At 41.0% G+C, this 23,716-nt stretch overlaps 1 protein-coding gene across 4 annotated transcripts in view; it reads right to left on the bottom strand.

Moving 5' to 3' along the window:
* Nucleotides 1-23,716, bottom strand: part of TBCD (tubulin folding cofactor D) — a 218,846-nt gene that overhangs the window by 73,431 nt on the left and 121,699 nt on the right. For all 4 annotated transcript variants that reach the window (XM_053293259.1, XM_053293260.1, XM_053293262.1 and 1 more), the window contains exons 15-17: nt 19,292-19,448; nt 11,751-11,808; nt 5,104-5,133 (exon numbers count right to left, since the gene is read on the bottom strand). In XM_053293259.1, coding sequence (XP_053149234.1) covers nt 5,104-5,133; nt 11,751-11,808; nt 19,292-19,448 — 245 coding nt within the window. The remainder of the gene's footprint in view (nt 1-5,103; nt 5,134-11,750; nt 11,809-19,291; nt 19,449-23,716) is intronic.

Below are 23,716 nucleotides of genomic sequence, written 5' to 3' on the forward strand. Positions count from 1 at the left end.
ATACCAAGTCAGACCATTGGTCCATCTAGCTCATATTGTCTACACAGACTGGCAGCAGCTTTTCCAAGGTTGCAGGCAGGAGTCTCTCTCACCTGTCTTGGAGATGCCAAGGCAGGGAACTTGGAACCTCCTGCATGCTAGTACTCTTCCTAGAACGGCCCATCCTCTAAGGGGAATATCTTACAGTGCTCACACATGTAATCTCCCATTCAAATACAAACTAGGGTGGGCCCTGATTAGCAAGGGAACAATTCATGCTGGCTACCACAAGACCAACTCCTTGCTGCAGTCATTTGGTGACTACTGCTCTCGGGATCAAGCACCTGATATTCAGCTCTCTAACTCCTAATACACCTGAACCTATGCAATCATTGCTTGGAAATTCACCGTGTCACACCTAATTGTTGATATATAGGGCAGATAGCTGGCATTTTGTTCAGTTGACCCTGATTTGCTTCAGTGTCATATTATGGAATAATACATCTTTCCTGAAAGAAGAGGCATCGCAACACCTCAAACCACTGTGAAGCAAAAATTTAATCCAATAGCCCCAAATGTTACAAAATTGAAACAATGGCTCCCGTCACATGAATGCACAATCTGTTGACACTTTATAATTACTTTTGTAAATGTAAATATTCTCCCACGGTAGAGTATTGCATAGGATATAAGCCATTTGAATTTAGGAGTTCTGCACTAGGGAGGGTTCATTGCCTTTTCTGAACATTAGGGCATGTCTTGTAGAGAAAGAGATACATTTCTGCTTTACATAAATTTCTAAAATTTAGTGAAGAGCAATAATATATACAGAAATTTCAGAGTTTCCAGGACTTTGGAATAAAGATATTTTGGGCAGATTTCTGGTTGCAACAAATTATCTAAAGGACTTCTGTTTCTATAAGCCTTCAGTTAGTTCCCAAACAGGCCAGATCCTGCGTGGCTCTGTTTTGAAAAGCTTCAACCAGTGCTGGGTTTTCAGTCTGGCCGGGAACCTGCCTTTACAAGTAGGGAAAGGCACTCTCCACTGCCACGGCAAACACGGTGCTGGCTCTGATTTACTCGCAAACAAGGCACACAGCCACACACCCTTCATAGCTGACATCAGACATGGGTGTGTTGCTAGGGGGCTGCGGGCTGCTGACAGCAGCTGAGCACAGGGCACCAGCAGTGGCACTATGCCCCTGGTGGAAAGCCAACCCCTTTAAAATGTGGTCTTTGTGTGGAGGGAGGCATCACCACTAAGCCTGCAATACAATACAAGCAAAGTGTACAGTCAAGTACAGGTGGCCCTTGTCAGCGTAGTTTTGCACATCCACGGACGGGTCCTAGAGACCCAGTTTCTTTTTCCGTGATGTGAAAACAGGCTAAAATTTGCCTATTTGTGGTTGCGGAGTGGCCGGAAATTGTTTTGCCAAAAATTCAGCTGATGGGGTGGGGTGGGGGGGTTGTGGGCATTTCTGGAGCCCTGCAACACTGCAAGCTACTATACAGTTCTACTCTCATTTCTCCCCACTTTTTAGGCACTTTCAGCCCTCCCCCCAATCCCCATGAAGTTAAGGTTTCATTATTCCTGGTTTCCATATCCACGATAATTTGCAGGAATGGAACCCCCATGGATAACAAGGGCCACCTGTATAGACAATTGTTACTTTAAACGTGCCCACAATGGAGGTGTCTGGAAAGTGGACTGTTTGCTTTAATCGATATAAAATTCATATAGAAATGGGAATAAACTGGCAAACAATTTATGTATTTTATTTCAAAGCAGTACAGTCATGCAAGTACGCAAGAATCATTTACATAGTTAACAGAATTTAGTTATTTGAACTGGAACATGACACATTTGCTTCTCCCCAATAAATCTGAGTACGATCAACTAAGCAAAGCTACAGATTTGGGAGCAGAGAAAACCACCCACCTGATACACGGTGAAGTCAGGGTAAGGTGCTTATTCATACCAATGCAAGATGATGATATGAGTAGTTTTGCAATTATGAAAATCTTTAGGATGACAACACTCAAAGAAATTGGAACATCCTAAACCTTTGCCACAGTTTTACTTGGGACACACCAGAGGCAATGCCCTTCTCCCTCCTTTCTGCTTCACATTTTCTTCACCACACCTTCCAGCTTATAAGCAATGTAGTGTCATGGCCAGCACTAGTATGTTCATCAAGTGAACCAGACAGTTTGGCCACCTCAGTAAGAAACGAAAGGGAAGATCTGTCAATATAGGCCAAATAAATGCAGCCACTCTGTTCAAAAAGAGAAATTGCCAGACGTTGTGTTGGTAGAATGGAGGACTAAGCTGAGCTGCATGCATACTTAACCAGACTGTTTTGCCACATCAGTAAGAACCCGTCAATGAAAGGTGTGGCAAAAGCCACCCCAGGGCGCAGAGACACTTAAGGGAGTGGTTTGAGTTTCAGACCCAGTGGGAGTCAAGAGTTGATATTAAATGCAAAAGTTGGCAAAACCCTAAGGCAATAAGGACTGAACATACTAAGCATGAGCAAGTGCTAGACAAAAAAAACCAATAGCCAAACCTAGGGCCAATTACAGCTATGGAAAAAAGTCTGAAGAGAACCAGGACGTCAAATCATGGATTTTGCTTCAGCCTTGGCTGATAATTTGGCTGTCATATTTCTTTCCAACTAATAATTGAAAGGCTTCTAGCATCCACAATTCAGATCTTGTTACTGTTACTGTTTGTTATTATTAGTGTGCTCTTTTACTGACACTTGATTTAAAACCTCACAGTCACACTTAATGTTGAAAAAATTCACTGGTATGATTATGAAAAGTACAGAAAGTCTGTGTTTGGATACCTTAAAGCATATCACCCATATTGCTGCAGATGAGTTGCACACACGAACACATGCCCCTCATAAGGAATACTACATCCCTCATTTTTTCTTTATCAGGTCTCTGTTTATTCTCTGGAATCAGTACTTGTCTCACAGCTGCTCTCTTGAATACAGGAGAAGTCATTATATATACACTCACACTCACACACACACAAAGAAAGAAATTAGATCTACAGAGGATTCTTCTGCATCCACACAGAGAAATGTCAAGCTTGAGAGTTAGAGAGACTAGGTAAGCTTTCAGAAGTGAAATAGTGAACCTGACATAATACTAAGGAAGCAAATTACTGACCTCGAGCTATCATTGGATGTGGGAAGGGGGTGGGTTTGGGTTTATTTGTTAATTTAATAATCCTAACTTCCTCAGCACTTGAATGCTGAAAGACTACAACCCTAATGTTAAATAAATGATTCACAGAGAAACAAATGCTGAAAAAGGCAAGAAGCACACATTATCCCCAATACCCATATTTCATAATAGAGGCGGCGCATTTGATGACACATTATCATAGCACAAGGGTTTATTCCACAAATGGATTATAATTGACTGAGGCTACAATACACTGAATACTGTTCCTTGGGAATAAGTCCCATTGAACAGAATGGAATTTATTTCCAAGAAGAATACACATGTTTGCACCACCAATCCTGATAGGATAGTAGAGAACACACAGACACTTTTCTCTGGTCTCTCAATCAAAGTTCCACTAAGTTTGATGTGTAAGTTTAGAGGAATATGCTTCTGAAAACAACTGCTAACTACTAATTTACATGACCACATAAACTGTTTTTCAGAATAAAATGACATGACATTATTATTATTATTATTATTATTACATTTATATCCCGCTCTTCCTCCAAGGAGCCCAGAGCGGTGTACTACATACTTAAGTTTCTCTTTCACAACAACCCTGTGAAGTAGGTTAGGCTGAGAGAGAAGTGACTGGCCCAGAGTCACCCAGCAAATATAATGGCTGAATGGGGATTTGAACTCAGGTCTCCCTGGTCCTAGTCCAGCACTCTAACCACTACACCACGCTGGCTCTCTCGCATAGCTTTCAACACCGCCACTATCCCTCATTTTCTCTCTCTCTTTTTGAAAGTTTTGGAAGTATCCACTGCCAATCTGTGTAGACAACACTTTGCTAGAGGGACCGATGGTATAAGGCAGCTTCCTATGTTCCTGTCCCTTTTAAAAATACAAACTAAAACAGCACCTCCAGCATGTCTGGTGGTAAACAGCAGTCTCTTCCCTTCGAGTACAGAGGTGTTTACATTACTCCTAAAATAACTTAATAGGCATATGATGTGCACATAGCTACTAAGCCCCCAAGAAAAGAAGAAATAGTGCAAAGCTTTTTCTCACAGCAGTGCTAAAGGATTTCAAAATTAAGCATTAATTTATTTTTTTCCTTTGAGCAGGGTGCACTTTCCCTCTCCTGTACAATCAAGAGCATTCGCTCTCTTTTCTTTCCAATGCTTGCACTGTGATCTAACAGTTTCTCAACTGTTTATAATACTGGGGGAAGTTATTGAAGAGGAGAGCTGGTCTTGTGGTAGCAAGCATGACTTGACTCCTTAAGCTAAGCAGGATCCACCCTGGTTGCATATGAAAGGGAGACTAGAAGTGTGAGCACTGTAAAATATTCCCCTCAGGGGATGGAGCCGCTCTGGGAAGAGCATCTAGGTCCCAAGTTCCCTTCCTGGTATCTCCAAGATAGGGCTGAGAGAGATTCCTGCCTGCAACCTTGGAGAAGCCGCTGCCAGTCTGTGTAGACAATACTGAGCTAGATGGATCAATCGTCTGACTCAGTATATGGCAGCTTCCTATGTTCCTATGTACTGCTCTTGAGAATTAGGACAAAATATTTTTCATGAAAGCTGTGTCCCATCCCACCTCCATTGCATTTATGCAGTGACCAAGTGCTCGAACACAGCTAGTAGCTGATCTAAATTTAAGTTAACTTTAGTGCTGATCTGTAAGATTGTTAGTATGTTGCCTTTTAAGAAGCTGAAGGCTTTCCCCCAGAATGTATGCAAACAGTAAACATTATAATTATGTTTTTAATAGGTACACAAGAAGCATTACTACATCATTTTGTAACCATTTATCCAAATTCACCAAACCTTCACTTCACTTCTACAAGTGACACACTGCCTACACTTAATTTTATGCTACAGTGGATTTACAAGAAATTAAATGAAAAGTGGGTTGATTTTTTTTAAGTTACTGTACCTGTCTACCAACATTCTCCTGGAAGGCAGCCTACAAATAGAGAGAACAAACATATAAAAATGAGTCAGGTTAGCTTGCTGACAAACACCAGATCATAAATTCAAAACAAACATGCAACAGTATAAATGACCTATGGGCTTTATTTCAAAAATTAAAATCAGCTTTGTTGGCTGAATATGCCCTCAAGGAGGAGTTGTCACTGCTGCTTTATGTGTGAATGTGCTTTTAAATCTGCATGTTGCATGCCAACAGTTTAAGAATGCACGTTTATTAAAAACAGTCACACCCACAAAAGTGGCCTCTATTGCTGACACAAGGCTTTCCAGTTGAAATGAAAAAGGCAATGCCCTTAGAATGTAAGTACTGAGATAGGGTGGTTTTCCAACTTGCTTCCGGAAAAGCTTGTGTGGCAAATATTAAGTTTTAAGATTTTTATAGTAATGACTCTCAGATGCACCTTCTCTTTTCATAAACTACACAAGGAGACTGACAATTGCTTGGCCAGAGTGTTTCTGCTTCACAGCCCTCCATGATGTTAACATGGAGAAATAGATTTGGGTGTCATCAGCACACTGAAAACACCCTGCACCAAATCTCCTGATGATCTCTCTCAGTGGTTTCATGTAGATGTTAAACAAGATCGGAGACATTGTGTAGCCCTGAGGGACACCATACAAAACTTCAGATTTTGAAGAACAACAGTTTCCAAGGGTTCCCATCTGGAACTTGCCCAAGAGGTAAGAGCAGAAGCACCACAAAGCAGCACCTCCCACTCCCATCCCCCTTAGATGCTCCAGAAGGATACTATGGTCAATAGTATCGAAATCCGCTGAGAGGTCCAGAAGGACCAACAGAGTCACACTTCCTCAGTCCTCAATTGGAGATCATCCATCAGGCCGACCAAGGCAGTTGCCACCCCATAGCCCCCCAAAAGCCAGTTTGAAATCGGTCTAGATAACCAGTCTCCTCCAAGACTGTCTGGAGCTGGGAGGCCACCATCCTCTCACTTACCTTGCCTAGCCATGGAAGGTTGGAGAAATGCCTGTAGTTACTTAGCTCTGAGGGATCTAATGCAGGTTTCTTCAAAAGATGTCTAATAATTGCCTCCTTAAAGGAAAGGAGGCATCCTGGCCTCCCTCAGAGAAGCATTTTAATTTCTGCCAGGCCTTCTACAGCAACCCCCCGCCAGATAGTATAAATCATGTTGGGAAAGGGCCAAGAGTGCAGGTGGTAGGCCGTACCATCCAATCAGCTTTTCCACATCCTCAGGAGTCACAAACTAGAACTGATCCAACCTAACCACACAAGAGGAGCTGCTGGACACCTCTGCATCAGACACTACAGTAATTGTGGACATTGAATTGTTGGCCCGAATACGAGAAAGAATACGAGAAAGAATGTCGTATAATAGGATAGCTTAATCGTCTGTATTATCATATCAGTTGGTAAAGAGAATCTTACCTCACAATAATTGCCAATATGTGGTAATTTTTATGGTAGAATGGTTGGTAAAATGATCTCTGTGTGCTCATAGTTGGAAACTGCCCATACAAAGACTGCCCTGAGCCTTTTTCATCACTTGGGAAATCAAGTGTGTTTGTGCTTATTAATATTATGATGTTACATTCCTGTGATCTATAATCAAATTTACTGAGCTTTTGAAAATAAGAATTTGTGGCAACTAATAACATATTTTGAGTTCACATATCCAAGCCTCTCCCTGGTGTCCCATGTTAAAGGGGTGGCCAGAAGTGCCTTCTATCAGTTTTGGCTGATATGCCAGCTGAGTCAGTTTCTTGAGATGAATGACCTCAAAACAGTGGTACATATGATTTTAACCTCCATTCTTGACTACCGCAATGTACTATATGTGGGGCTGCCTTTGTATGTAGTCTAGAAACTACAGTTGGTCCAGAATGCAGCAGTCAGGTTGGTCTCTGGGTGATCTCGGAGAAACCATATTACTTCCGTATTGAAAGAGCTACACTGGCTTCCAATAAGTTCCCAGACAAATACAAGGTGCTGGTTATTACCTCTAAAGCCCTAAACAGCTTAGCCCCTGGGTATTTAAGAGAATGTCTTCTTCACCATGAACCCCACCACCCACTGATAATCAGGAAAGGTCCACCTGGTGGCTACTCAAGTACAGGCTTTCTCCACTGCTGCCCCAAAGCTTTGGGATGTGCTCCCTGATGAAATAAGAGACTCCCCATCTCTGACAACCTTTTAATAGTCCTTAAAGATGCATCTGTTCTCCCAAGCTTTTAATTAAATACTATTTTAATAGTAATAACATTGTTTTAAATTTTTTAAATTGTTGTAGTGTTTTAACTTTTTTTGTTATTTGTATTGTTTTATTGCAAACCGCCCAGAGATGCAAGTTTTGGGTGGTACAAAAAATATGTTTGATTGATAGATAGATAGATAGATAGATAGATAGATAGATAGATAGAACACAGAGTTGCCAGAACCTAAGGGGTATACGCGTGGGTCAAATGGGCCATAAACCAGAATTTGACTTTTTAAAAGCCAAATCTGGCCACCTAGGATAGAAGCACTAAACCCAGGGTAGCTTGGTCATTTTTATCTGTATGGGTTCCATCTTTATTTCCATATGATCTACACAAAAGTTATTCCCCCCTACACACAAATACACTTTGTCCCTGTTTCTATGAAAATCATATGCATTCCATGTGACTGGATAGTGAAGTCAGTTGGCCAGGATATGTTGCTTCAGTGAAGTAGCTACTTTTGCACTGAAGTGTCCCAGTGAATCAATGAAGATAGTTCCTCATGGTATTAATGGCAGAAAAAAACCCACTTGTTACAGTATATTAAAGTCTTCGCCTGATCCTCAGTAGTAGCACCACATGCAGAATTCACTCAGGTCTCATTACCTAATGGGTACTGAGATAACTAAAGTGCCCATAAGTACAGAGGGACTGAACTGTGAACAGAGTGAGTGAATTGTGAATGCACAAAGTTATCCAGTGCTTGTATTAGTATTATACAGCCTAAACATTTTTTTTTCTAGAATTGCGAGATTTGGAAATGGGCTGGAAGTTGCCATCTGTATAAATTATTTCCTAAGAAGTTGCCAAGCACATTCTTTCTTGTACGTGCAATTATGTCCCATTACCTCTAAACCATTACTTTTAAATGTTCATACTGAAACAATGACACAATTAAAAAATGGATGCTTAAACCATAATTCGTCTAAAAAAAATCTCTTAGCTATGATGGATTAATTGGGCTGAATAAATTAGTTATGTTTCAGAAGAGTTTATTGTTTAAGTTTGTCTAATATTAAAAATTAAAAGTGATCTTCAAAAGCTTACACTAAACAGCAAAAACTGTCTTCAGGTAAACCACTCTTTCTGCCATTATAACATACAGCAAAGATGAAATCTCAGCCTGTTTCCAAATTTTCATGTAAGTGAGTTCAATTCCCACACAGACTTCAAAAGAAAACTTAGCACATATCTTGGGGCAGTTCAGTGCATTTTTAACTTCATAATACAGCATGCCCATCATTTCAAATTAACAAGCCTTAAATTACACAAATTATGCTTATCAATTTGTTCTACTCTCTGAAAATAACAGTTTGGAGAAAAATGAATTCAGCAGGCTTGTTAACACTCAAATATGTACATTAAATTTGAATGAAACAATGACTTTGTTAGGAAGGTGCAGGAGGGAATTGGTTTACTAAATTAATCTTTAATTTTGGTGTTGAGTCATGTTAAATCTGTCTTAGCTTGAACTGCTGGTAGGTATCCAAAATGCTAGTGGCTACTTATTTCTACTACCTTTTGTTATGTCATGGGAAAATGCTATATTCGTTTTTTAAAAAAAATCAGTAGCAGCAATATTTTCAGTTACTGATTCCTGATTTAATAATGCAATAATTATTAATATTAAGAGAGATTCTGCTTTCTAAATAAAATATGCAATATGCCCACACCTTAGTGTCATATAAGCATCAGGCATACTTTTATTTTCTACACATGCATCAAATGTAGCTCCTAAGATCCTTAGAAAACTCCTACTGCTTGTAGATGCAGAAACAAACACTTCTCAACCATGTGAAGTACCAGATCCATGCAGTGATATTTTGATGAGGGTATACACATTGTAGATATAGAGATCCAAAAGCAGCAGCCCACATATATTCCCAATCAGCCAGTGCTGCTGCACATGTGAAAATCAGCACTGGTGGCACTGAGTGGTTGCACACTTGTATTACTTAAGACAATGCCACTGCACTTGTGCAGTGCTGCTACTTATGCTGGAAACTGGTTCTGTGTGCAAGTGCAGGCAAGCTGTTTTAAGTAGGTGCACAACAATACCAGGCTGACTTCCACGTGCACAGCAGCATCAGTTGAACAGCAACACCGCCTTGTCATGCGCATCATGAGAGCCAATATGGGCAGCTCTGCATGAAACTCAGTTCCTCTCCTTGGTGTTTTCTTCCTCCCACTCATGGTGATAAGCAAGCTGCCTCCAAAACTCAGGGCAGCTTCAAATGCAACTTGCGGTGTAGTATAAGATAATCTGCTATTAGGTCAAAAACAGAGAAACACCATATTAGCCATGTGCAAGCCTAATGGTCTGCACACCTAAAAGGCCTTTTGAATCCCAACTAGTTAGGAATAGCTGCACTCAACAAGTCACTGACTTCTCCACCTCATGGTCTTAACTGGATGTATCCTTGTGGTCTAACAACATTTAAATCTTTGTTAATGTAAATACTGATGGTTGGTGTTGTTGTTTTTAATGGAAATAAAGAGTAAGAGAAATGGAGACAGCCCACATAACAAATGCAGAGTGTTACTCTGAACAGAGAGCAACTATGTTTACTACATCAATAACCTATTCAAAAAAGTAGTGACCATTTGCTTAAACAAGTGATTCTGGTGGGCCAGCCTGGGCCGGGAAGAGGAGTGGAGGTAGGCCAGCCTGGCCCTGGCCTGGCTGCTGGTTGGCCGGAGGACGTGGCAGTGGGCCGGCCTGGCTTGGCTGCTGGGAGGAAGCGAGAGGAGGCAGCAGTGGGCTGGCGTGGCACTGGCCTGGCCACTGGTCAGCCGGAGGAGGTGGTGGCGGGCTGGCCTGGCCTGGCAGTTGGGAGGAGGAGGTGGCAGGCCGGCTTTCCGGCTGGCCCACAAGTCAGAAAGCGTGGGGGGGGGGAAGCGGGCTGGCCAGCTAGCCCACCAGAAAGTGTGGGGGAAGGGTGAGAAGCGGGCAGCAGGGGGGCGGAGCTAGCAGCCAGCCGGCTGGCCAGCCAGAAAGCCGGGCATGCTGGTGGTGGGGAACAGCGGCAGTGGGTGGGCCAGCCTGAGGCGCAGATGCTCTGCATCCAGCCCAGCTAGTTTTTATTATTTTATAGGCCACTTTTAACCATCAATGGCAAATACAATTGCTATTAAAACAGAAGACAGATAAATAGAAGATAGTTGTAAAATACACACATATGTGTGAGTGTGTGTGTTGTGGCACATAATAATGCACATGTATGCACACTACCTTAATACTGCTGCCCAGAACAAAAAGCATTCCACTCACACGGATGAAAAAAATTAGAGGAAACACTGCTAGAGAGTGCTACATCAAGTACTTCAATTTCAGAGACCTCTCTGCATAAAAATGAGAATAATGGTCTCTCAAGGAGAGATAAAATAAAGGCTTTGCACATGGAAAAGTGATATTTAAACTACTACTAGATGTTTTAAACTGTTTTAAGAGAACGTATCACACAAGAGTTTTCTTAAGCACTGAATACCTACTTTCCATAAATTCCTCCTAAGCAGTTTCTGTTTCAACCTCCTTTTCGTTGCAACAAGGAGTGTTGGTAGGGTTAGACATGAAAGGTAGACTGTATGCAGGGTTTGCCTGCAGCTATGATTACAACACAGTTCATCACAGAAAAAGCAGTAAGGTTGACACACCAAAGACGGTGATGTTTTTTCCAAATGAGGTTTTCCCATCCTCAAGCTAAAGGAGAACTTGACCAAACTGTTTGCCTCTTTTGCATAAGTCTCTGTGTCAGCTAAATAAACCAGAGGGTAGGAGAATGAGAACACCACTCAGCAAAGTGTCAAATACCTACACAGGAGAGGGGTAGACCACTTATTTCCACACCAGAAACAAAATCAACAAGACCCAGATGATTTACATATCTGATTTATCTAAAATATTTCTACATGGTTTGTTGTTTTTAACTATAAGAGTGTGTGTGTGTCTGTGCATGTGTGTGCGCGTGCATACACATAAAATCTGAATTAAGCACCAACAGGTTAAGCTCTAGTTGGCAGGAGAAAGAAAAAAGGGCTAGAATAATTTATCCCACCCTTTGATAGGAAAACAACAACAAGGGTTTTCCGGGACATTTCTGGATTCCTGGAGAGTACTGTTCATTTCTTCTCTTATTTCTTCCCGCTCCCACTTGTTTGGCTTTTATTTTATTTTTTGGTAGGAACATAACTCCTAGATTCCCAGAGGGGTGAGGTTCCTTTATTTGAGGTTTCCATACTCATGGTTAAAGGCGAGAATGGAACCTCCGCAAATAACAAGGGCAACTTGTGTTGCCATACTATTGTAGCACCATACAAGTACCAGACGTGTTTAGAATGTGTAAAGTCACAGCTTACCGAGGCGGCTCTTCTGCAATTAATATCGCGGTCAAATACAGCAGCTATAACCAGAGCACTAAAAAGAGAAAATATATTACATAAAGTTTTAACATTTAGATATGTTTGGACAAAATTTAAGCATTTAAATTAGTTCTTGAATATTTAAGTTTTTTGGGGGAAATGTTATATAATGCCTTTAAACAGTACAACAAAAGATGTCTAGCCCATCAATGATGTAGCATAATTATAGCCTGGTTCAGACTCAACAGAAAATTATGGTTTTTGGCTATGTGAACAAGTCTCTATGAGCAGCACAGTTTCTCATTTCCCGTCTCTTCCTCCTTCACACATAAGGAGCAGGTGGGGAGCTTTTACTTTCACTTTGAAAGAAGCCACAGTTCCACATTATATCCAAAACTCAGAAACTGTGGCTGAATTCAGATGTTTCAATCCTGGTTGGCCAAAGACTAGCAGGCTACAATTAAGGACACAACTGAGGTAAGAAGATGTTCCCCCATCCCACTTTGTTTCATATTGCAGCCTACTTATATTGTCCAACAACAGAACTCAACAGGAGCCACGAAGAACCAAGCAGTCCCTTTGTCAATAGCATGGATTTTAAGAAACCATTTCTTATTTTATACTAGAGTAATGAAATTCTCGACATTTCATAACACTCTAACATAACCAAGAAATATACCACTATTTGTAGGGGGACAATTCCATCACGATCAGTTACTGGCAGTAAAATATTTTTGCTATTAATTCTTGCAAGAAAAAGTGTTTTATCTCTGTTGGTAAATACTCATACTACAACGTTTCAGGTGAAGACAAATATGTCCTCATTTGCTCCTCAACAAATATATAAACACAAACAATCAAGGACAAAAGAAAGCCAGCATTACTTCCTTATCATAGGTACTACTTGTTTGTGTAAACTAGCATTAGTCCAAACAGGTCTCTCATTTTTGCTGCCCAATTTGCAGGAAAAGTGAGGAAAACATGTATGTAATTTTCAAAGGATGGGGGCAAAATTTATCACAATTTCAGCAAGGATCTTACCATTGGCAGCAGAGGGATGGGTGTCCTCTTCAAACAATTTAAAACAGTATTTGTGCAGCAAGTGCTGGCGACAACATTTGAAATCTCCTCAGTATCTAGCTCCTATCAGGCACCTTTATTCACACTGAGAATGTATTCGGCAATTACACTATATGGTGATGTATCATCATTCTATAGTGCACTCTATGGCTTTTAAACAAGATACACTGTCTACTTTCCTTCCACTATAATCTTAATTGAAAATTACCATCCTCACAATTAGCCCACTTCAGCCTTAAAATGTTCGCATGTCTGCCATCCTGAATTTGGGTGGATGGCATCATCACAAACTATGCCACTGAGGTGTCCCTACCACTGTACAAATTTGGTTCAAATCGGTTAGGCGGTTCACAAGTTTAGCCCTCTTGTGCCTCAAATGTTCACTTGTCTGCCATCTTGAATTGGGGTGGATTACATCATTAGAGACTATGTCGCTGGTGTCCCTTTGTGCCACTCACTACAGCTGTAACAAATTTGGTTCAAATCAGTTAGACAGTCCACAAGTTAGCACATTTGTGCCTCAAACGCTCATGCTTCTGCCATCTTAAATAAGGGTGGATAACATCATCAGAAACTACACCATTGAAGCATATCTATGTGTCCCTACAGCCATAGCAAATTTGGTTCAAATCGGTTACGCAGGTCACAAGTTAGCCCACTTGGACCTTAAAAATCCATGTGCCTGCCATCTTGAATTGGGGTAAATGAATAATCACAAACTACAACACTGAGGTGTCCCTATGTGTCCCTACAGCTGTAGCAAATTTGGTTCATACTGGTCCAGGCATTATGGAGTTGATTGAAGGGAACACACACACACACACACACACACACACACACACACACACACACAATCAATGCCAGGTGATCTCATAAGCTTCCTTTACTTAAAGAGAGTAGGCTAAATGGTGGCCAGCATGAGCCAGCAGACAAAAACAAACAAACAAAAACATATAGTGCATCTGATGTTACTGCAACTGCTACCTACATAAAGTATGGAGTTAAATTGTTTAAATTGGTGGTGGTGGTGGTGGTGGTGGGAATACTCATGCTTCCTCTGGCACCAGCAGACTCACTGACAACATTGTGAGGAATTTCAGCAAGAAGCCCTTTTTCGTTCCTCCCCTCCCACCTGAACAAATTCCACCAGAACATATTCTGTGAAATTTGGATCAAAGCAAAAAAGAATTACTCCGGTCAGAAAGAATGCCAAAGCCACTATGATAAAGCCATGGGAAGGCAAATATGTATGCCTGTTGAAAGACATAACTGGATTATTACTCTAAAAGGCCCCTTAATTTGTTTCAAAAGCAAGAGAAGCAGTTATGGAAAATGCAGTTACGAAGTACAAATGTTACCCAACATGTAACAGACAAAAATTGTTATTCAAAATGAAGTAGTCAGGCAACAAATATATTCTTCGTGTGGAAATTATTCTCAGCATTTCATCAGAGCACAAGATGTAGCTCTAAGCAATATTCATATTTCCTGATTCTGCAAGCTAGGCTTGCCCTAGGGCTAAGTGGAGTTTACAGGACAGTCACACCCCTCTTTTCTTCTCACCAGGCTGTACACTCCAGGGAAGACTGATCTGCCTGCACTCCCACACTGTCATCAATTTCTTCTGAGTTGAAAAATGGTACTGTTCTGGAGCATAGGTAAAGGGGGAGCTTTCGAGTCTTAACGAAAGCTTCACTTTCCAATTACTATTCTCAGCCATTATTTTCCTCACTAATATCAAAGAAATAAAATTATCTAGCAATTCAGGTGAATGGAATTTCTTAGCAAGTGACAACTGAAGCTCTAAGAATTAACCCTACGTATGAACATTCAATTCATACTAGCTTCCTCCACAAGAGGTTTTAAATAACCTGTTAGAACATTATACTGTTTTGCACATAATGGTTTATTGAGAAAGTCTATATTTGTGGGGAAAAGGTCTAACTAGCATTTTTACGCACTCCATTTGTTTTCAAAAATATCACATGCTGTACATAAGCAACAAATGGAAGATAGCATATGCAACATTCTTTCTGTGTGCGACATTCTGTGTGTGCACTGCTGAACACACAGAGAGAAACGAGGCGTGCACTGCATCAAACTGAAAGCGCACATGGAGATATTTGCAAGATAAGAATTCAAAAGGGATCTAGAAGCGAAACAAAACCACAAGAGTGACAAAACTGCACTAACAAAGTCCATCTTCATGTTTGCATCCTTTAATTTGCATTCTTCCAGATAGAGTATGCACATTACTGTGTAATCTATATAGTTTTGAACTTAAAGAGATTTGTTCCAAGATGCTGAATTGTTCATTTTCAAAAAGGTAGCAACAATTTGTTTGTGGCCAAATAGATGACTCTTCTCAGCCTGAAAGAGTGACACACCTAAGACTAGAACTGAGAGACAAGAAAGAAAAGGTATATGATTGGCTGCAAATCAAGGTGTGCTAATACAGGTGAAACTGTGTGTCATGCTGAAAAGAGTCTCAGTGTGGGAGCTGGGAAATAAATCTCTACTCTAAGTTATTGCAACTAGAAAAGACAGTTGGCTTTTCTGGACCTCAACAGAAAAATATTATTTCCCAGAAAATGGATAAATATTTATTTAGAGTAGTGCCGATGTGATCCAAAAGCAGATACAAGCTCTGTGGGCACATTCAAGTTGCCAGCATCACTTTCTACCTTCGCCTAAAAAACTGATTGCATGAGAATCAGTTCAACATATGTTTCAGTCATAGATCTCGTGAAATCCCTTCATGTAAGGTTGTGTGTGGCGATATTTTAATAACAATACTTTAAATACTGAATTAAAGCAAAAAGCACATGTCTGAATAAAGTGCACGTGTGCGACTGAAGACCCTCAGAAATTATTCCCAGATGACTCAGAAAGAAAGCCTCTGTTCTCAGGCAAGGAAACTGTAACATGCTCAAGATGATCATGCTGTCATCTTATGTCTAGCACAGCGTTTTTTATTGCAGAAGTTATCACATCACCTGGATATAACTGAGATTTGCAGCAGAGATATGGGGCTGGTTTTAGCATTGGGTTACATTAGAGGAGAGAAAGCAAAGAACTCATTGGTTTTAATACTGCAATAGTCTCATGAGAGACCCCATTAAATAAAATCAGGGTCAAAGTTCACGAATATAATTATCTTATTTAGTTCTCATATATGTGGAAGGGTTGGGTTAAGCCAAAGCTCAAAAGAGAATGTTTGCCTCAAATTGTGCAGGGGGAAGGGCGGAAGGGACAGACGTCCTTACATTAATTTTTTTTTTTTTTTTGGTTGGGCTTCCTTAGTTCATTATTGTGGGTTTCAACAGCAGTCCTCCAAGAGGCTATCAACTGTCAGCTGCCATTTCCCCCCTCAAATGTTCCTGTGAATTATACCATGTCATCACAAACCAGGAGGACCTTGCCACTGGCCGGGCCTCCCCTTTCACTCTATCACTCCTATGTTTATCAAAATATTTCCCATTTTCACTTTCTGGAAATGGGGCAGGGAAGAGAGCTGGTCTTGTGGTAGCAAGCACTAATTGTTCCCTTTGCTAAGCAGGGTCCACCCTGGTTGTATTTGAATAGATGTGAGCACTGCAAGCAATTCACTTCAGGGGATAGGGCTGCTGTGGGAAGAGCACCTTCATGCTTGCATACAGAAGGTTCCAAGTTCCCTCCCTGGCATCTTCAAGATAGGGCTGAGAGAGACTCCTGCCTGCAACCTTAGAGAAACCGCTGCCAGTGTGTGTAGAGAATACTGAGCTAGATGGACCAATGGTCTGACTCGGTATATGGCAGCTGCCTATGTTCCTATGAAGGGGCCATTTTTGGCTTAGCTTCAACATGCTGCTCTTGCTCCATGGAGATCAAGGCAGCATACTGGAGATTATTCCATTGTATCCCTTCTCTGAGTAACACTGACAAATGCGGTGAGGCAGGTGGCTACTAAGGAGGGGCCTTTTTGGTGGTAGAACCCCATTTATGGAATAGTCTCCTCAGTGAGGCTCACCTGGCACTATCACTTTGTTCTTTTAGACACCAGTGAAGACCATTCTGTTCACTCAGATCTTTAAAAAAAAAGTTTTTGAAAATGTTTTTGTATTTTATTATAATCTTGTTTTGTTTTAGTGTGCTTTTTATTGTATGTTTTATTCCATTGTTGCTTTATTGTTTTACTTCATGAGCCATTCAGAAAATCGTTGTTATGAGGTGGCCAACAAATAAAGTTGTTGATGTCGGTACTGGGACAAGTGCTCTTTAACTTGATCATAAGTTATCCAGAAGTTGGGGTAAGCAGTGAAGTGGCCAAATTTGCAGATGACACTAAACTATTTAGGGTAGTGAAATCCACAGAAGATTGTGAGGAGCTCCAAAAAGATCTCTCTAAACTGGGGGAATGGGCGACAAAACGGCAAATGCAGTTCAATGTAAGCAAGTGTCAAGTGATGCATATTGGGGCAAAGAACCCCAACTTCACATATATGCTGATGGGATCTGAGCTTCAGTGACTTACCAGGAGAGAGATCTTGGGGTCGTGGTGGATAGCTTATTGAATGTGTCAATTCAGTACACGGCAGCTGTGAAAAAGCCCAATTCCTTGCTAGGGATTATTAGGAAGGGAATTGAAACTAAAAATGCTAATATGATCATGCCCTTGTACAAATCTATCGTGCGGCCACATCTGGAGTACTGCATACAGTTTTGGTAAACGTATCTTAAGAAGGATATTGTTGAACTGGAAAAGGTGCAGAAGATGTGGCAACCAAGATAATCAGGGGCCTGGAGCACGTTCCTTATGAGGCAAGGCTACAGCATCTGGGGCTCTTTACTATGAAAAAGAGGCAACTAAGGGGAGACATGATTAAGGTAAATAAAATTATGCATGTAGTGGAGACAGAGATAAATTTTTCACAACACTAGAACCAGGAGTCAACCCATGAAACTCAAGGTTGGGAAATTTAGGACTGACAAGAGAAAGTACTTCTTCACACAGCACATAATTAATCTATGGAAGTCCTTGCCATGGGATCTGGTGATGGCCACCAGCTTGGATGGCTTTAAAAGGGGCTTAGACAAATTTATGGAGGACAGGTCTATCAATGGCTGCTAGTCTGGTGGCTGTGGGCCACCTCCAGCCTCAGAAGCATGATGCTTCTCAATACCAGTTCCGGGGAGCAACAGAGGAGAGTGGGCATGCACATACCTCTTGCCTGTGGGCTCTCCAGAGGCATCTGGTGGGCCATTGTGTGAAACAGGACGCTGGACTAGATGGGCCTTGGGCCTGATCCAGCAGGGCTGTTCTTATGTTCTTCCTCATACAACCTTATCAGATGAGTTGGGCTGAGAAACAGTGTTTGCCTAAAGTTAACCTATCAAATCTTATGGCTAAGTAGAGAGTTAAACAGAGGTCTTCCAGTAAAAAACTATACACCATACTACACAGGCATAACAGAAACCTCAACTGTATAAATCAGTAGCCTTCAAAAACCTATTACCTAACATTGCTTGATTTGCATGCTTTGTTCTGAACTTGGTGACTGAATTTCTGTAGAATTTGGAACTGGTTGGTAAGAAGCATTGTAATCCTAGGAAATGTATTTCAGGTAAATAAAGAGTAGTAGTGATATATTCATAAAAGAGAATAGGTAGAGGATCTGAGAGCAGCCAAGAAGATACATTATATGAAGACTCAGGCCTTTTATGACATTACAGTCATCCTTCGCCATTTATTTATCCATATAAATAAAACAAGGTTTCATTTACTGTAACTTACCTTGAAATTTGATTAACAAATGGCCTCGGTTTCCCAATCACAGTTTTAAGTATCCGCAACTGGGAAATTGTGGCAGCTCTCACCAAACGTGGCCTGAGTATGACGAGTATGTCAAGATTTCCGGACAATTTGGGGTGGGTTTTTTGCAATTTCTGGGGGTCAGGGGGTGATTTTCTGGAGTTCAGGAGTGATTTTTCCAGAATGGAACCCACATGGTTGGTGAGGGCTGACTGCACACACATAAATTTTTAAAGTTTATGTTGAAGTGTCCTTTATGCAAAATGTATATATTGGTGGCAGAGCAGCATATTATGGACAGAGTTCACAATATGTCAAGTAAAATAATCTGTAGACAATGGTTTGACATTTTTCCCCACTCTCCTTTAAGAAGCCCACAAATATTTCTCAAAGAAAATGGAAGTCAAAACCAACAACATTTGGCAGCTCGGCCCATTCTTGCTAGTTAGTACAAGAGCAAAATGATTTCTGATTCAAACTAAACTTAGCCAGTAACAGCTTCCACTACTGTGAAATATTTTGCCAAATTATTTTAAATAAGGTGGGTTTTGCATTAATGTTATATGACTTATTAGCACATTTAAATATACATTTTGTTCCATAGTTAATTTTCTGAAATCTCTCCCATCCATATAAATAAAACAAGGTTTTATTTACAGTAACTTACCTTGAAATTTGATTAACAAATGGCCTCAGTTCCAAGGGATCATAGGCACGAGCAAAAGCCCAACTTATATAGCAAGCGGCATCCCGTACATTTGAGCCAACACTGCAGGCTCCCCTCTTCTCATCATAGGACAGTCCTTTTAAAATCACAGGAACAACTGCAGAAAAGATTTGAAACAAAAAATATGAACTCCATATGGAATCATTTAATTGAAGGCTGTGTTAAATGAAAATCAAAAGAACGTCAAATAAGGGTTTGTACAGTGAATAATTGTTTTGAAGCAATTCGATGTGAGGTGCTACGTTCCCTTTACAATTGTGTATTAGTAGTGCAAGATACTACAACATAACGGGGCAGTGGGGGATAACTTTGTATGTAGGATAATCTTCCTGTGGGAGAGAAGCTGTTTTGAACTTGCCTGTGAGGGGGAAAAAACAAGAGCTGCACATTCCACCGTTAGAGGAGAAAGAGTAAACCTCTCAAAAGAAAATGGCCAAACAGGGTTGCATTTACTATATTTTAAAAGGGATACATGAGTGCTTAAATGAAAGGCCAGAGAAGCACTCAACTCAACAATACTAAATCGCAACAGGCACTTCCTGCAACACAGGCAAGTCTAGAAGGATGTCATTTGTACCTGCAGGAGGATGGATCATGCTGTAAATTTCTGTACTTTTCAAAACATGATGGCAAAAATTGCTAAAGGGTTAGAAACAAAGTTTTCATGTAAAGACTGACTCAGGTTTTGTTTTTGTTTTTAAAATTATTTCAGAATAAAAACACCACATATTCAATTCACTGTAAGCCAGAACCTGCCAGGTTGATGAACCTGACAAAAATGTTACTTATTTACGGAATGCACTAATTACCTTTCATGTAATCCAAAGGTAATGTATGAAGTAAAAGGAGCATTTAATATTCAAAGAACAGAACAGAACCACTTAAAAAAGCAACTGATCCCAAATACTCATCCAATTAAACATTAAAAACCTGGTAGGGTCTTTAAGTGGCAGCAGAAAACTGATAGGGTTAAGGGAGTAAGAACTTCTCTAAGATGGTCATTCCTTCAGAACTCTTGGGTGGGTGCTATCTAGCTCTGGCGATTTGTTAATTTTTAGTTTTTCAAGACAGTTTAGAACACCCTCTCTCATCACCTCAAATTGGCCCAGTTCCTCAGCCTCCAAGCCTGAGAAGCTGAGTCCCAGAGTGGGGATATGACAAAGGTCGGTATCGGTGTTAACGGCCGGGTTGACACCGGTCTTTCAGCAGTTTGTTCCACTTCCATTGGTTGGTCTGAAGTTGAGACAGCAGTCAGTACCAATAAAGGATGTTGAACTGCAGACAGAGACGGGGTACGATCCCTTGTCAAGTTGATCAGCTTCTGTCGTTTCTCAGGGGTCGAGGTGCAAGCAGCCGCTGTACACTTTGATGGCTTTGACCTTTTAGATTGTTTGCTGACGTTGAGTTTGCTGTCGGTAGAAGAGGAGATATGTCTCGAAGGCTTCGATGTCGACATCAAAGACTTCGCGGCCATAGTCGTAGACTTTGATCGGTGTTGGGTCGAAGCCGAAGCGTGCTTGGCAATCAATATCGAGGTATGGCTCCATGTCGAAACACGCTTTAGGGTTGGCAAATGCTTTGATGATGAAGCCATCAACTTCAATAGTGGTGTCGACGTCGAAAGACGAGGTATGCCCGGCATCAAGGGACTTAACAACTCATAATAGATCGCCGCTCTGAGGCAAAGTGCCCGATTCTTCCGTGTCTGCTTCGAGAATGATAGGCATATTTTACACGAGGACACATTGTGGTCCTCACCCAAACAAATCAGGCACAGGTCATGAAGATCCTTAGAGGGAAGTTTGGCCTCACACCTCTTAAACGACTTTTTCTCTTCAGCCATTTTGGCGTGCAAGAAGGATAGTCGAGTCCGTTCCTTGAGTCAAAGCCAGTTGTAGGTCGTCAGCCGGTCCGAGTCAGAAATTCAGAATTTTTCATCAGCCAGAAATGGGTCAATACACTGGATTCAGTCCACCCCCCCTCTTTTTTTTTTTGAATGAAGAGCTCACAAGGAACTTTCAGACGGAGAGGCGGCAGACCAAGGCCCAAACGCAAAGGCGGCCGGAAAAGAACTGAGGGACATCGCATCCAGCCCGCTTTTAAATGGTACGCTCTGGCGTGGGGGCAGGGCTTGGATGCCTCGACAAGCTGAGGCATGGCTACCACGTGGTTCCTGCGCAGGCGCAGAACCCATTCTTATGGCTGTCAACGGATCTCGATCCAGATCATCAGTTACAGGTGAGCAACCAGTTTATCTGGATCAAGATCCAGCGACAGCCATAAGAATGGGTGTTTAGCAAGCTCCTAATGGAAGAGGGTGCAGTAGTGATTATTGTAACACCTGTTTTAACATGCTTCTCCCAAAGCTAGCCTCAGCAGCAGAGCGCACATCTTTGGGGCTGGCGATAGCGAATGCTGGACTCTCCACAACCTTCCAGTGGTGTTTACAAGCCAGTCTCTTGAAGACCCTAAGATAGGTAACAAACTTTTCCAAGTCACTTCAAAACACTTTGAATTTTTCCATCTTCTCACAAGCTTCATATTTTAGTGAAGCTATTAGGAATAGCCAAGTTCATAAGACAGGACTCTGAAGAACAGGAATACTGCTATGAGGAAACATCCATGTTTGGTGCAAACTATTGCTAATCTTTATGTTTTGTTTATAGTTTCAACTAGTAGTTATGAGACACACCTATAACATGATCCAGCCAAAGTTAAGTACTTTTAAATCCCACTGATTTTGATGGAAGTGTTAAGCATCTGCTTAACACTCTCATTAAAATTAATGACACTGAGATGTTACTAACTTTGGTTGTATTTTGCTCCTGCAATTCCTATTTATCATTATTTACCACATCAGCATTAATAAACTGCTATATATGCTGAAGTTTATCTAAAACAAACACAACAAACTAAATTAACAAAAGGTATAGCTACTATAATAGCTATAGGATTAGCTTCCATAAGATTTGGTGATAAGAGCCTACATAGATTTTTTTAAAAGAGGGAATCAAATTCATGGACGATAAGTCAGTCAATAGCTAAATTCTAGCTAAACAGAACCTCCATGTACAGAAAGATGATTTCTCTCAGTACCAAATAATGGTGGCGTGTAACAGGAGATGGTCATGCTTTGTGCCCTGTTTGTGAGTACATAGAAGCATCTGATTAAAAACTGCTGGAAAGATAATATAAGACTAAATGGCCCTTAATCAGATCTAGCAAAGCAGCTCTTATTCATCCTTGCAAAACCTTGTTAAGGGTAAGGTAAGCAGTGTTTCCATTTGACAAATAAGAAACTCACTTAACCTGAAAGACAGAGATGTGATAAATCCTCTGATGTAGAATTGATAAATTCCACAACATAAAGCAGTGGCATGCCCCTTTAATTAGCGAATACAAGTCATAATCATTTTACAAACTACCACCTCATTGATCTCATTCTCAAGTTTAAGGAATCACACAGGAAGTTTAACTTACATAAAGGATTTAAGCAATGAATAACAGAGGATGTGTGCAAACATGACATTTAATGCATAGCACTGCAAGGCTTGTTTTTGGAAGAAATATGCCGGCCCAGATATAATAAAATGACAGGGGTTACTGACTAAACTGACTCCTCACGAACCTTTGGCGGTGAAAATTTAACATCCTTTGAAAAGGCTCTGGCAAGCCTTTTGCGCACGTCGCGTGCAAGCTTCACGTCTCCCCGACGCATGTCCTTTTGCATTGAAGAGGGAGAAGGGGCGGCAGGGAGGTATCCTGCCGCCCCAATAATTACAAGAAATACGAGTGCTGGAGGGGGGAAAGCAGCGGGAGGGGTAAGTAAACCCTCCCCTGCCCTTAAAGGAACCCCAAACATCCGAACCGAACGGGCCAGGTCCGGACAGTCTGGAGGCCTTTAGAATGGCCTCCAGACCGGTCCGGACCCATCCCTACCAGTATTGTCACCTTTGGCATCAATTTTAAACATCTATTTCCATGAAGAAGAATTGACCAGTAAATATAAACTTTAGAGAGAAAAGGTACATACCTTACAAAATCTGACTAAGGATAAGATTAAACCAAAATCTATTTAAATGCTAACACTGGAATGGACTCAAAAGCCTCCCTGGCTTCAATATTTACAAATCAGTTTGATTGTGCAGAGGGAGATACAAAGACAAGGGGGAAAACTTAGAGAATTAACTGAGTTCGAGGAATTAATAAATAAAAAGACTGATCATTTGCTGGATGCGATATACAAGTTGTTATGCATGATTGAGTGGATGCAGAACATAAACAGAACAATAGATATTTATGACTAGGAATATCAATGGAAGAAGAACATTAAATTTAACTCTTGCAACAACCTAAGAGAAAACT

This window comes from Hemicordylus capensis, chromosome 2, assembly GCF_027244095.1.
Source record: "Hemicordylus capensis ecotype Gifberg chromosome 2, rHemCap1.1.pri, whole genome shotgun sequence".
Taxonomy (NCBI): domain Eukaryota; kingdom Metazoa; phylum Chordata; class Lepidosauria; order Squamata; family Cordylidae; genus Hemicordylus; species Hemicordylus capensis.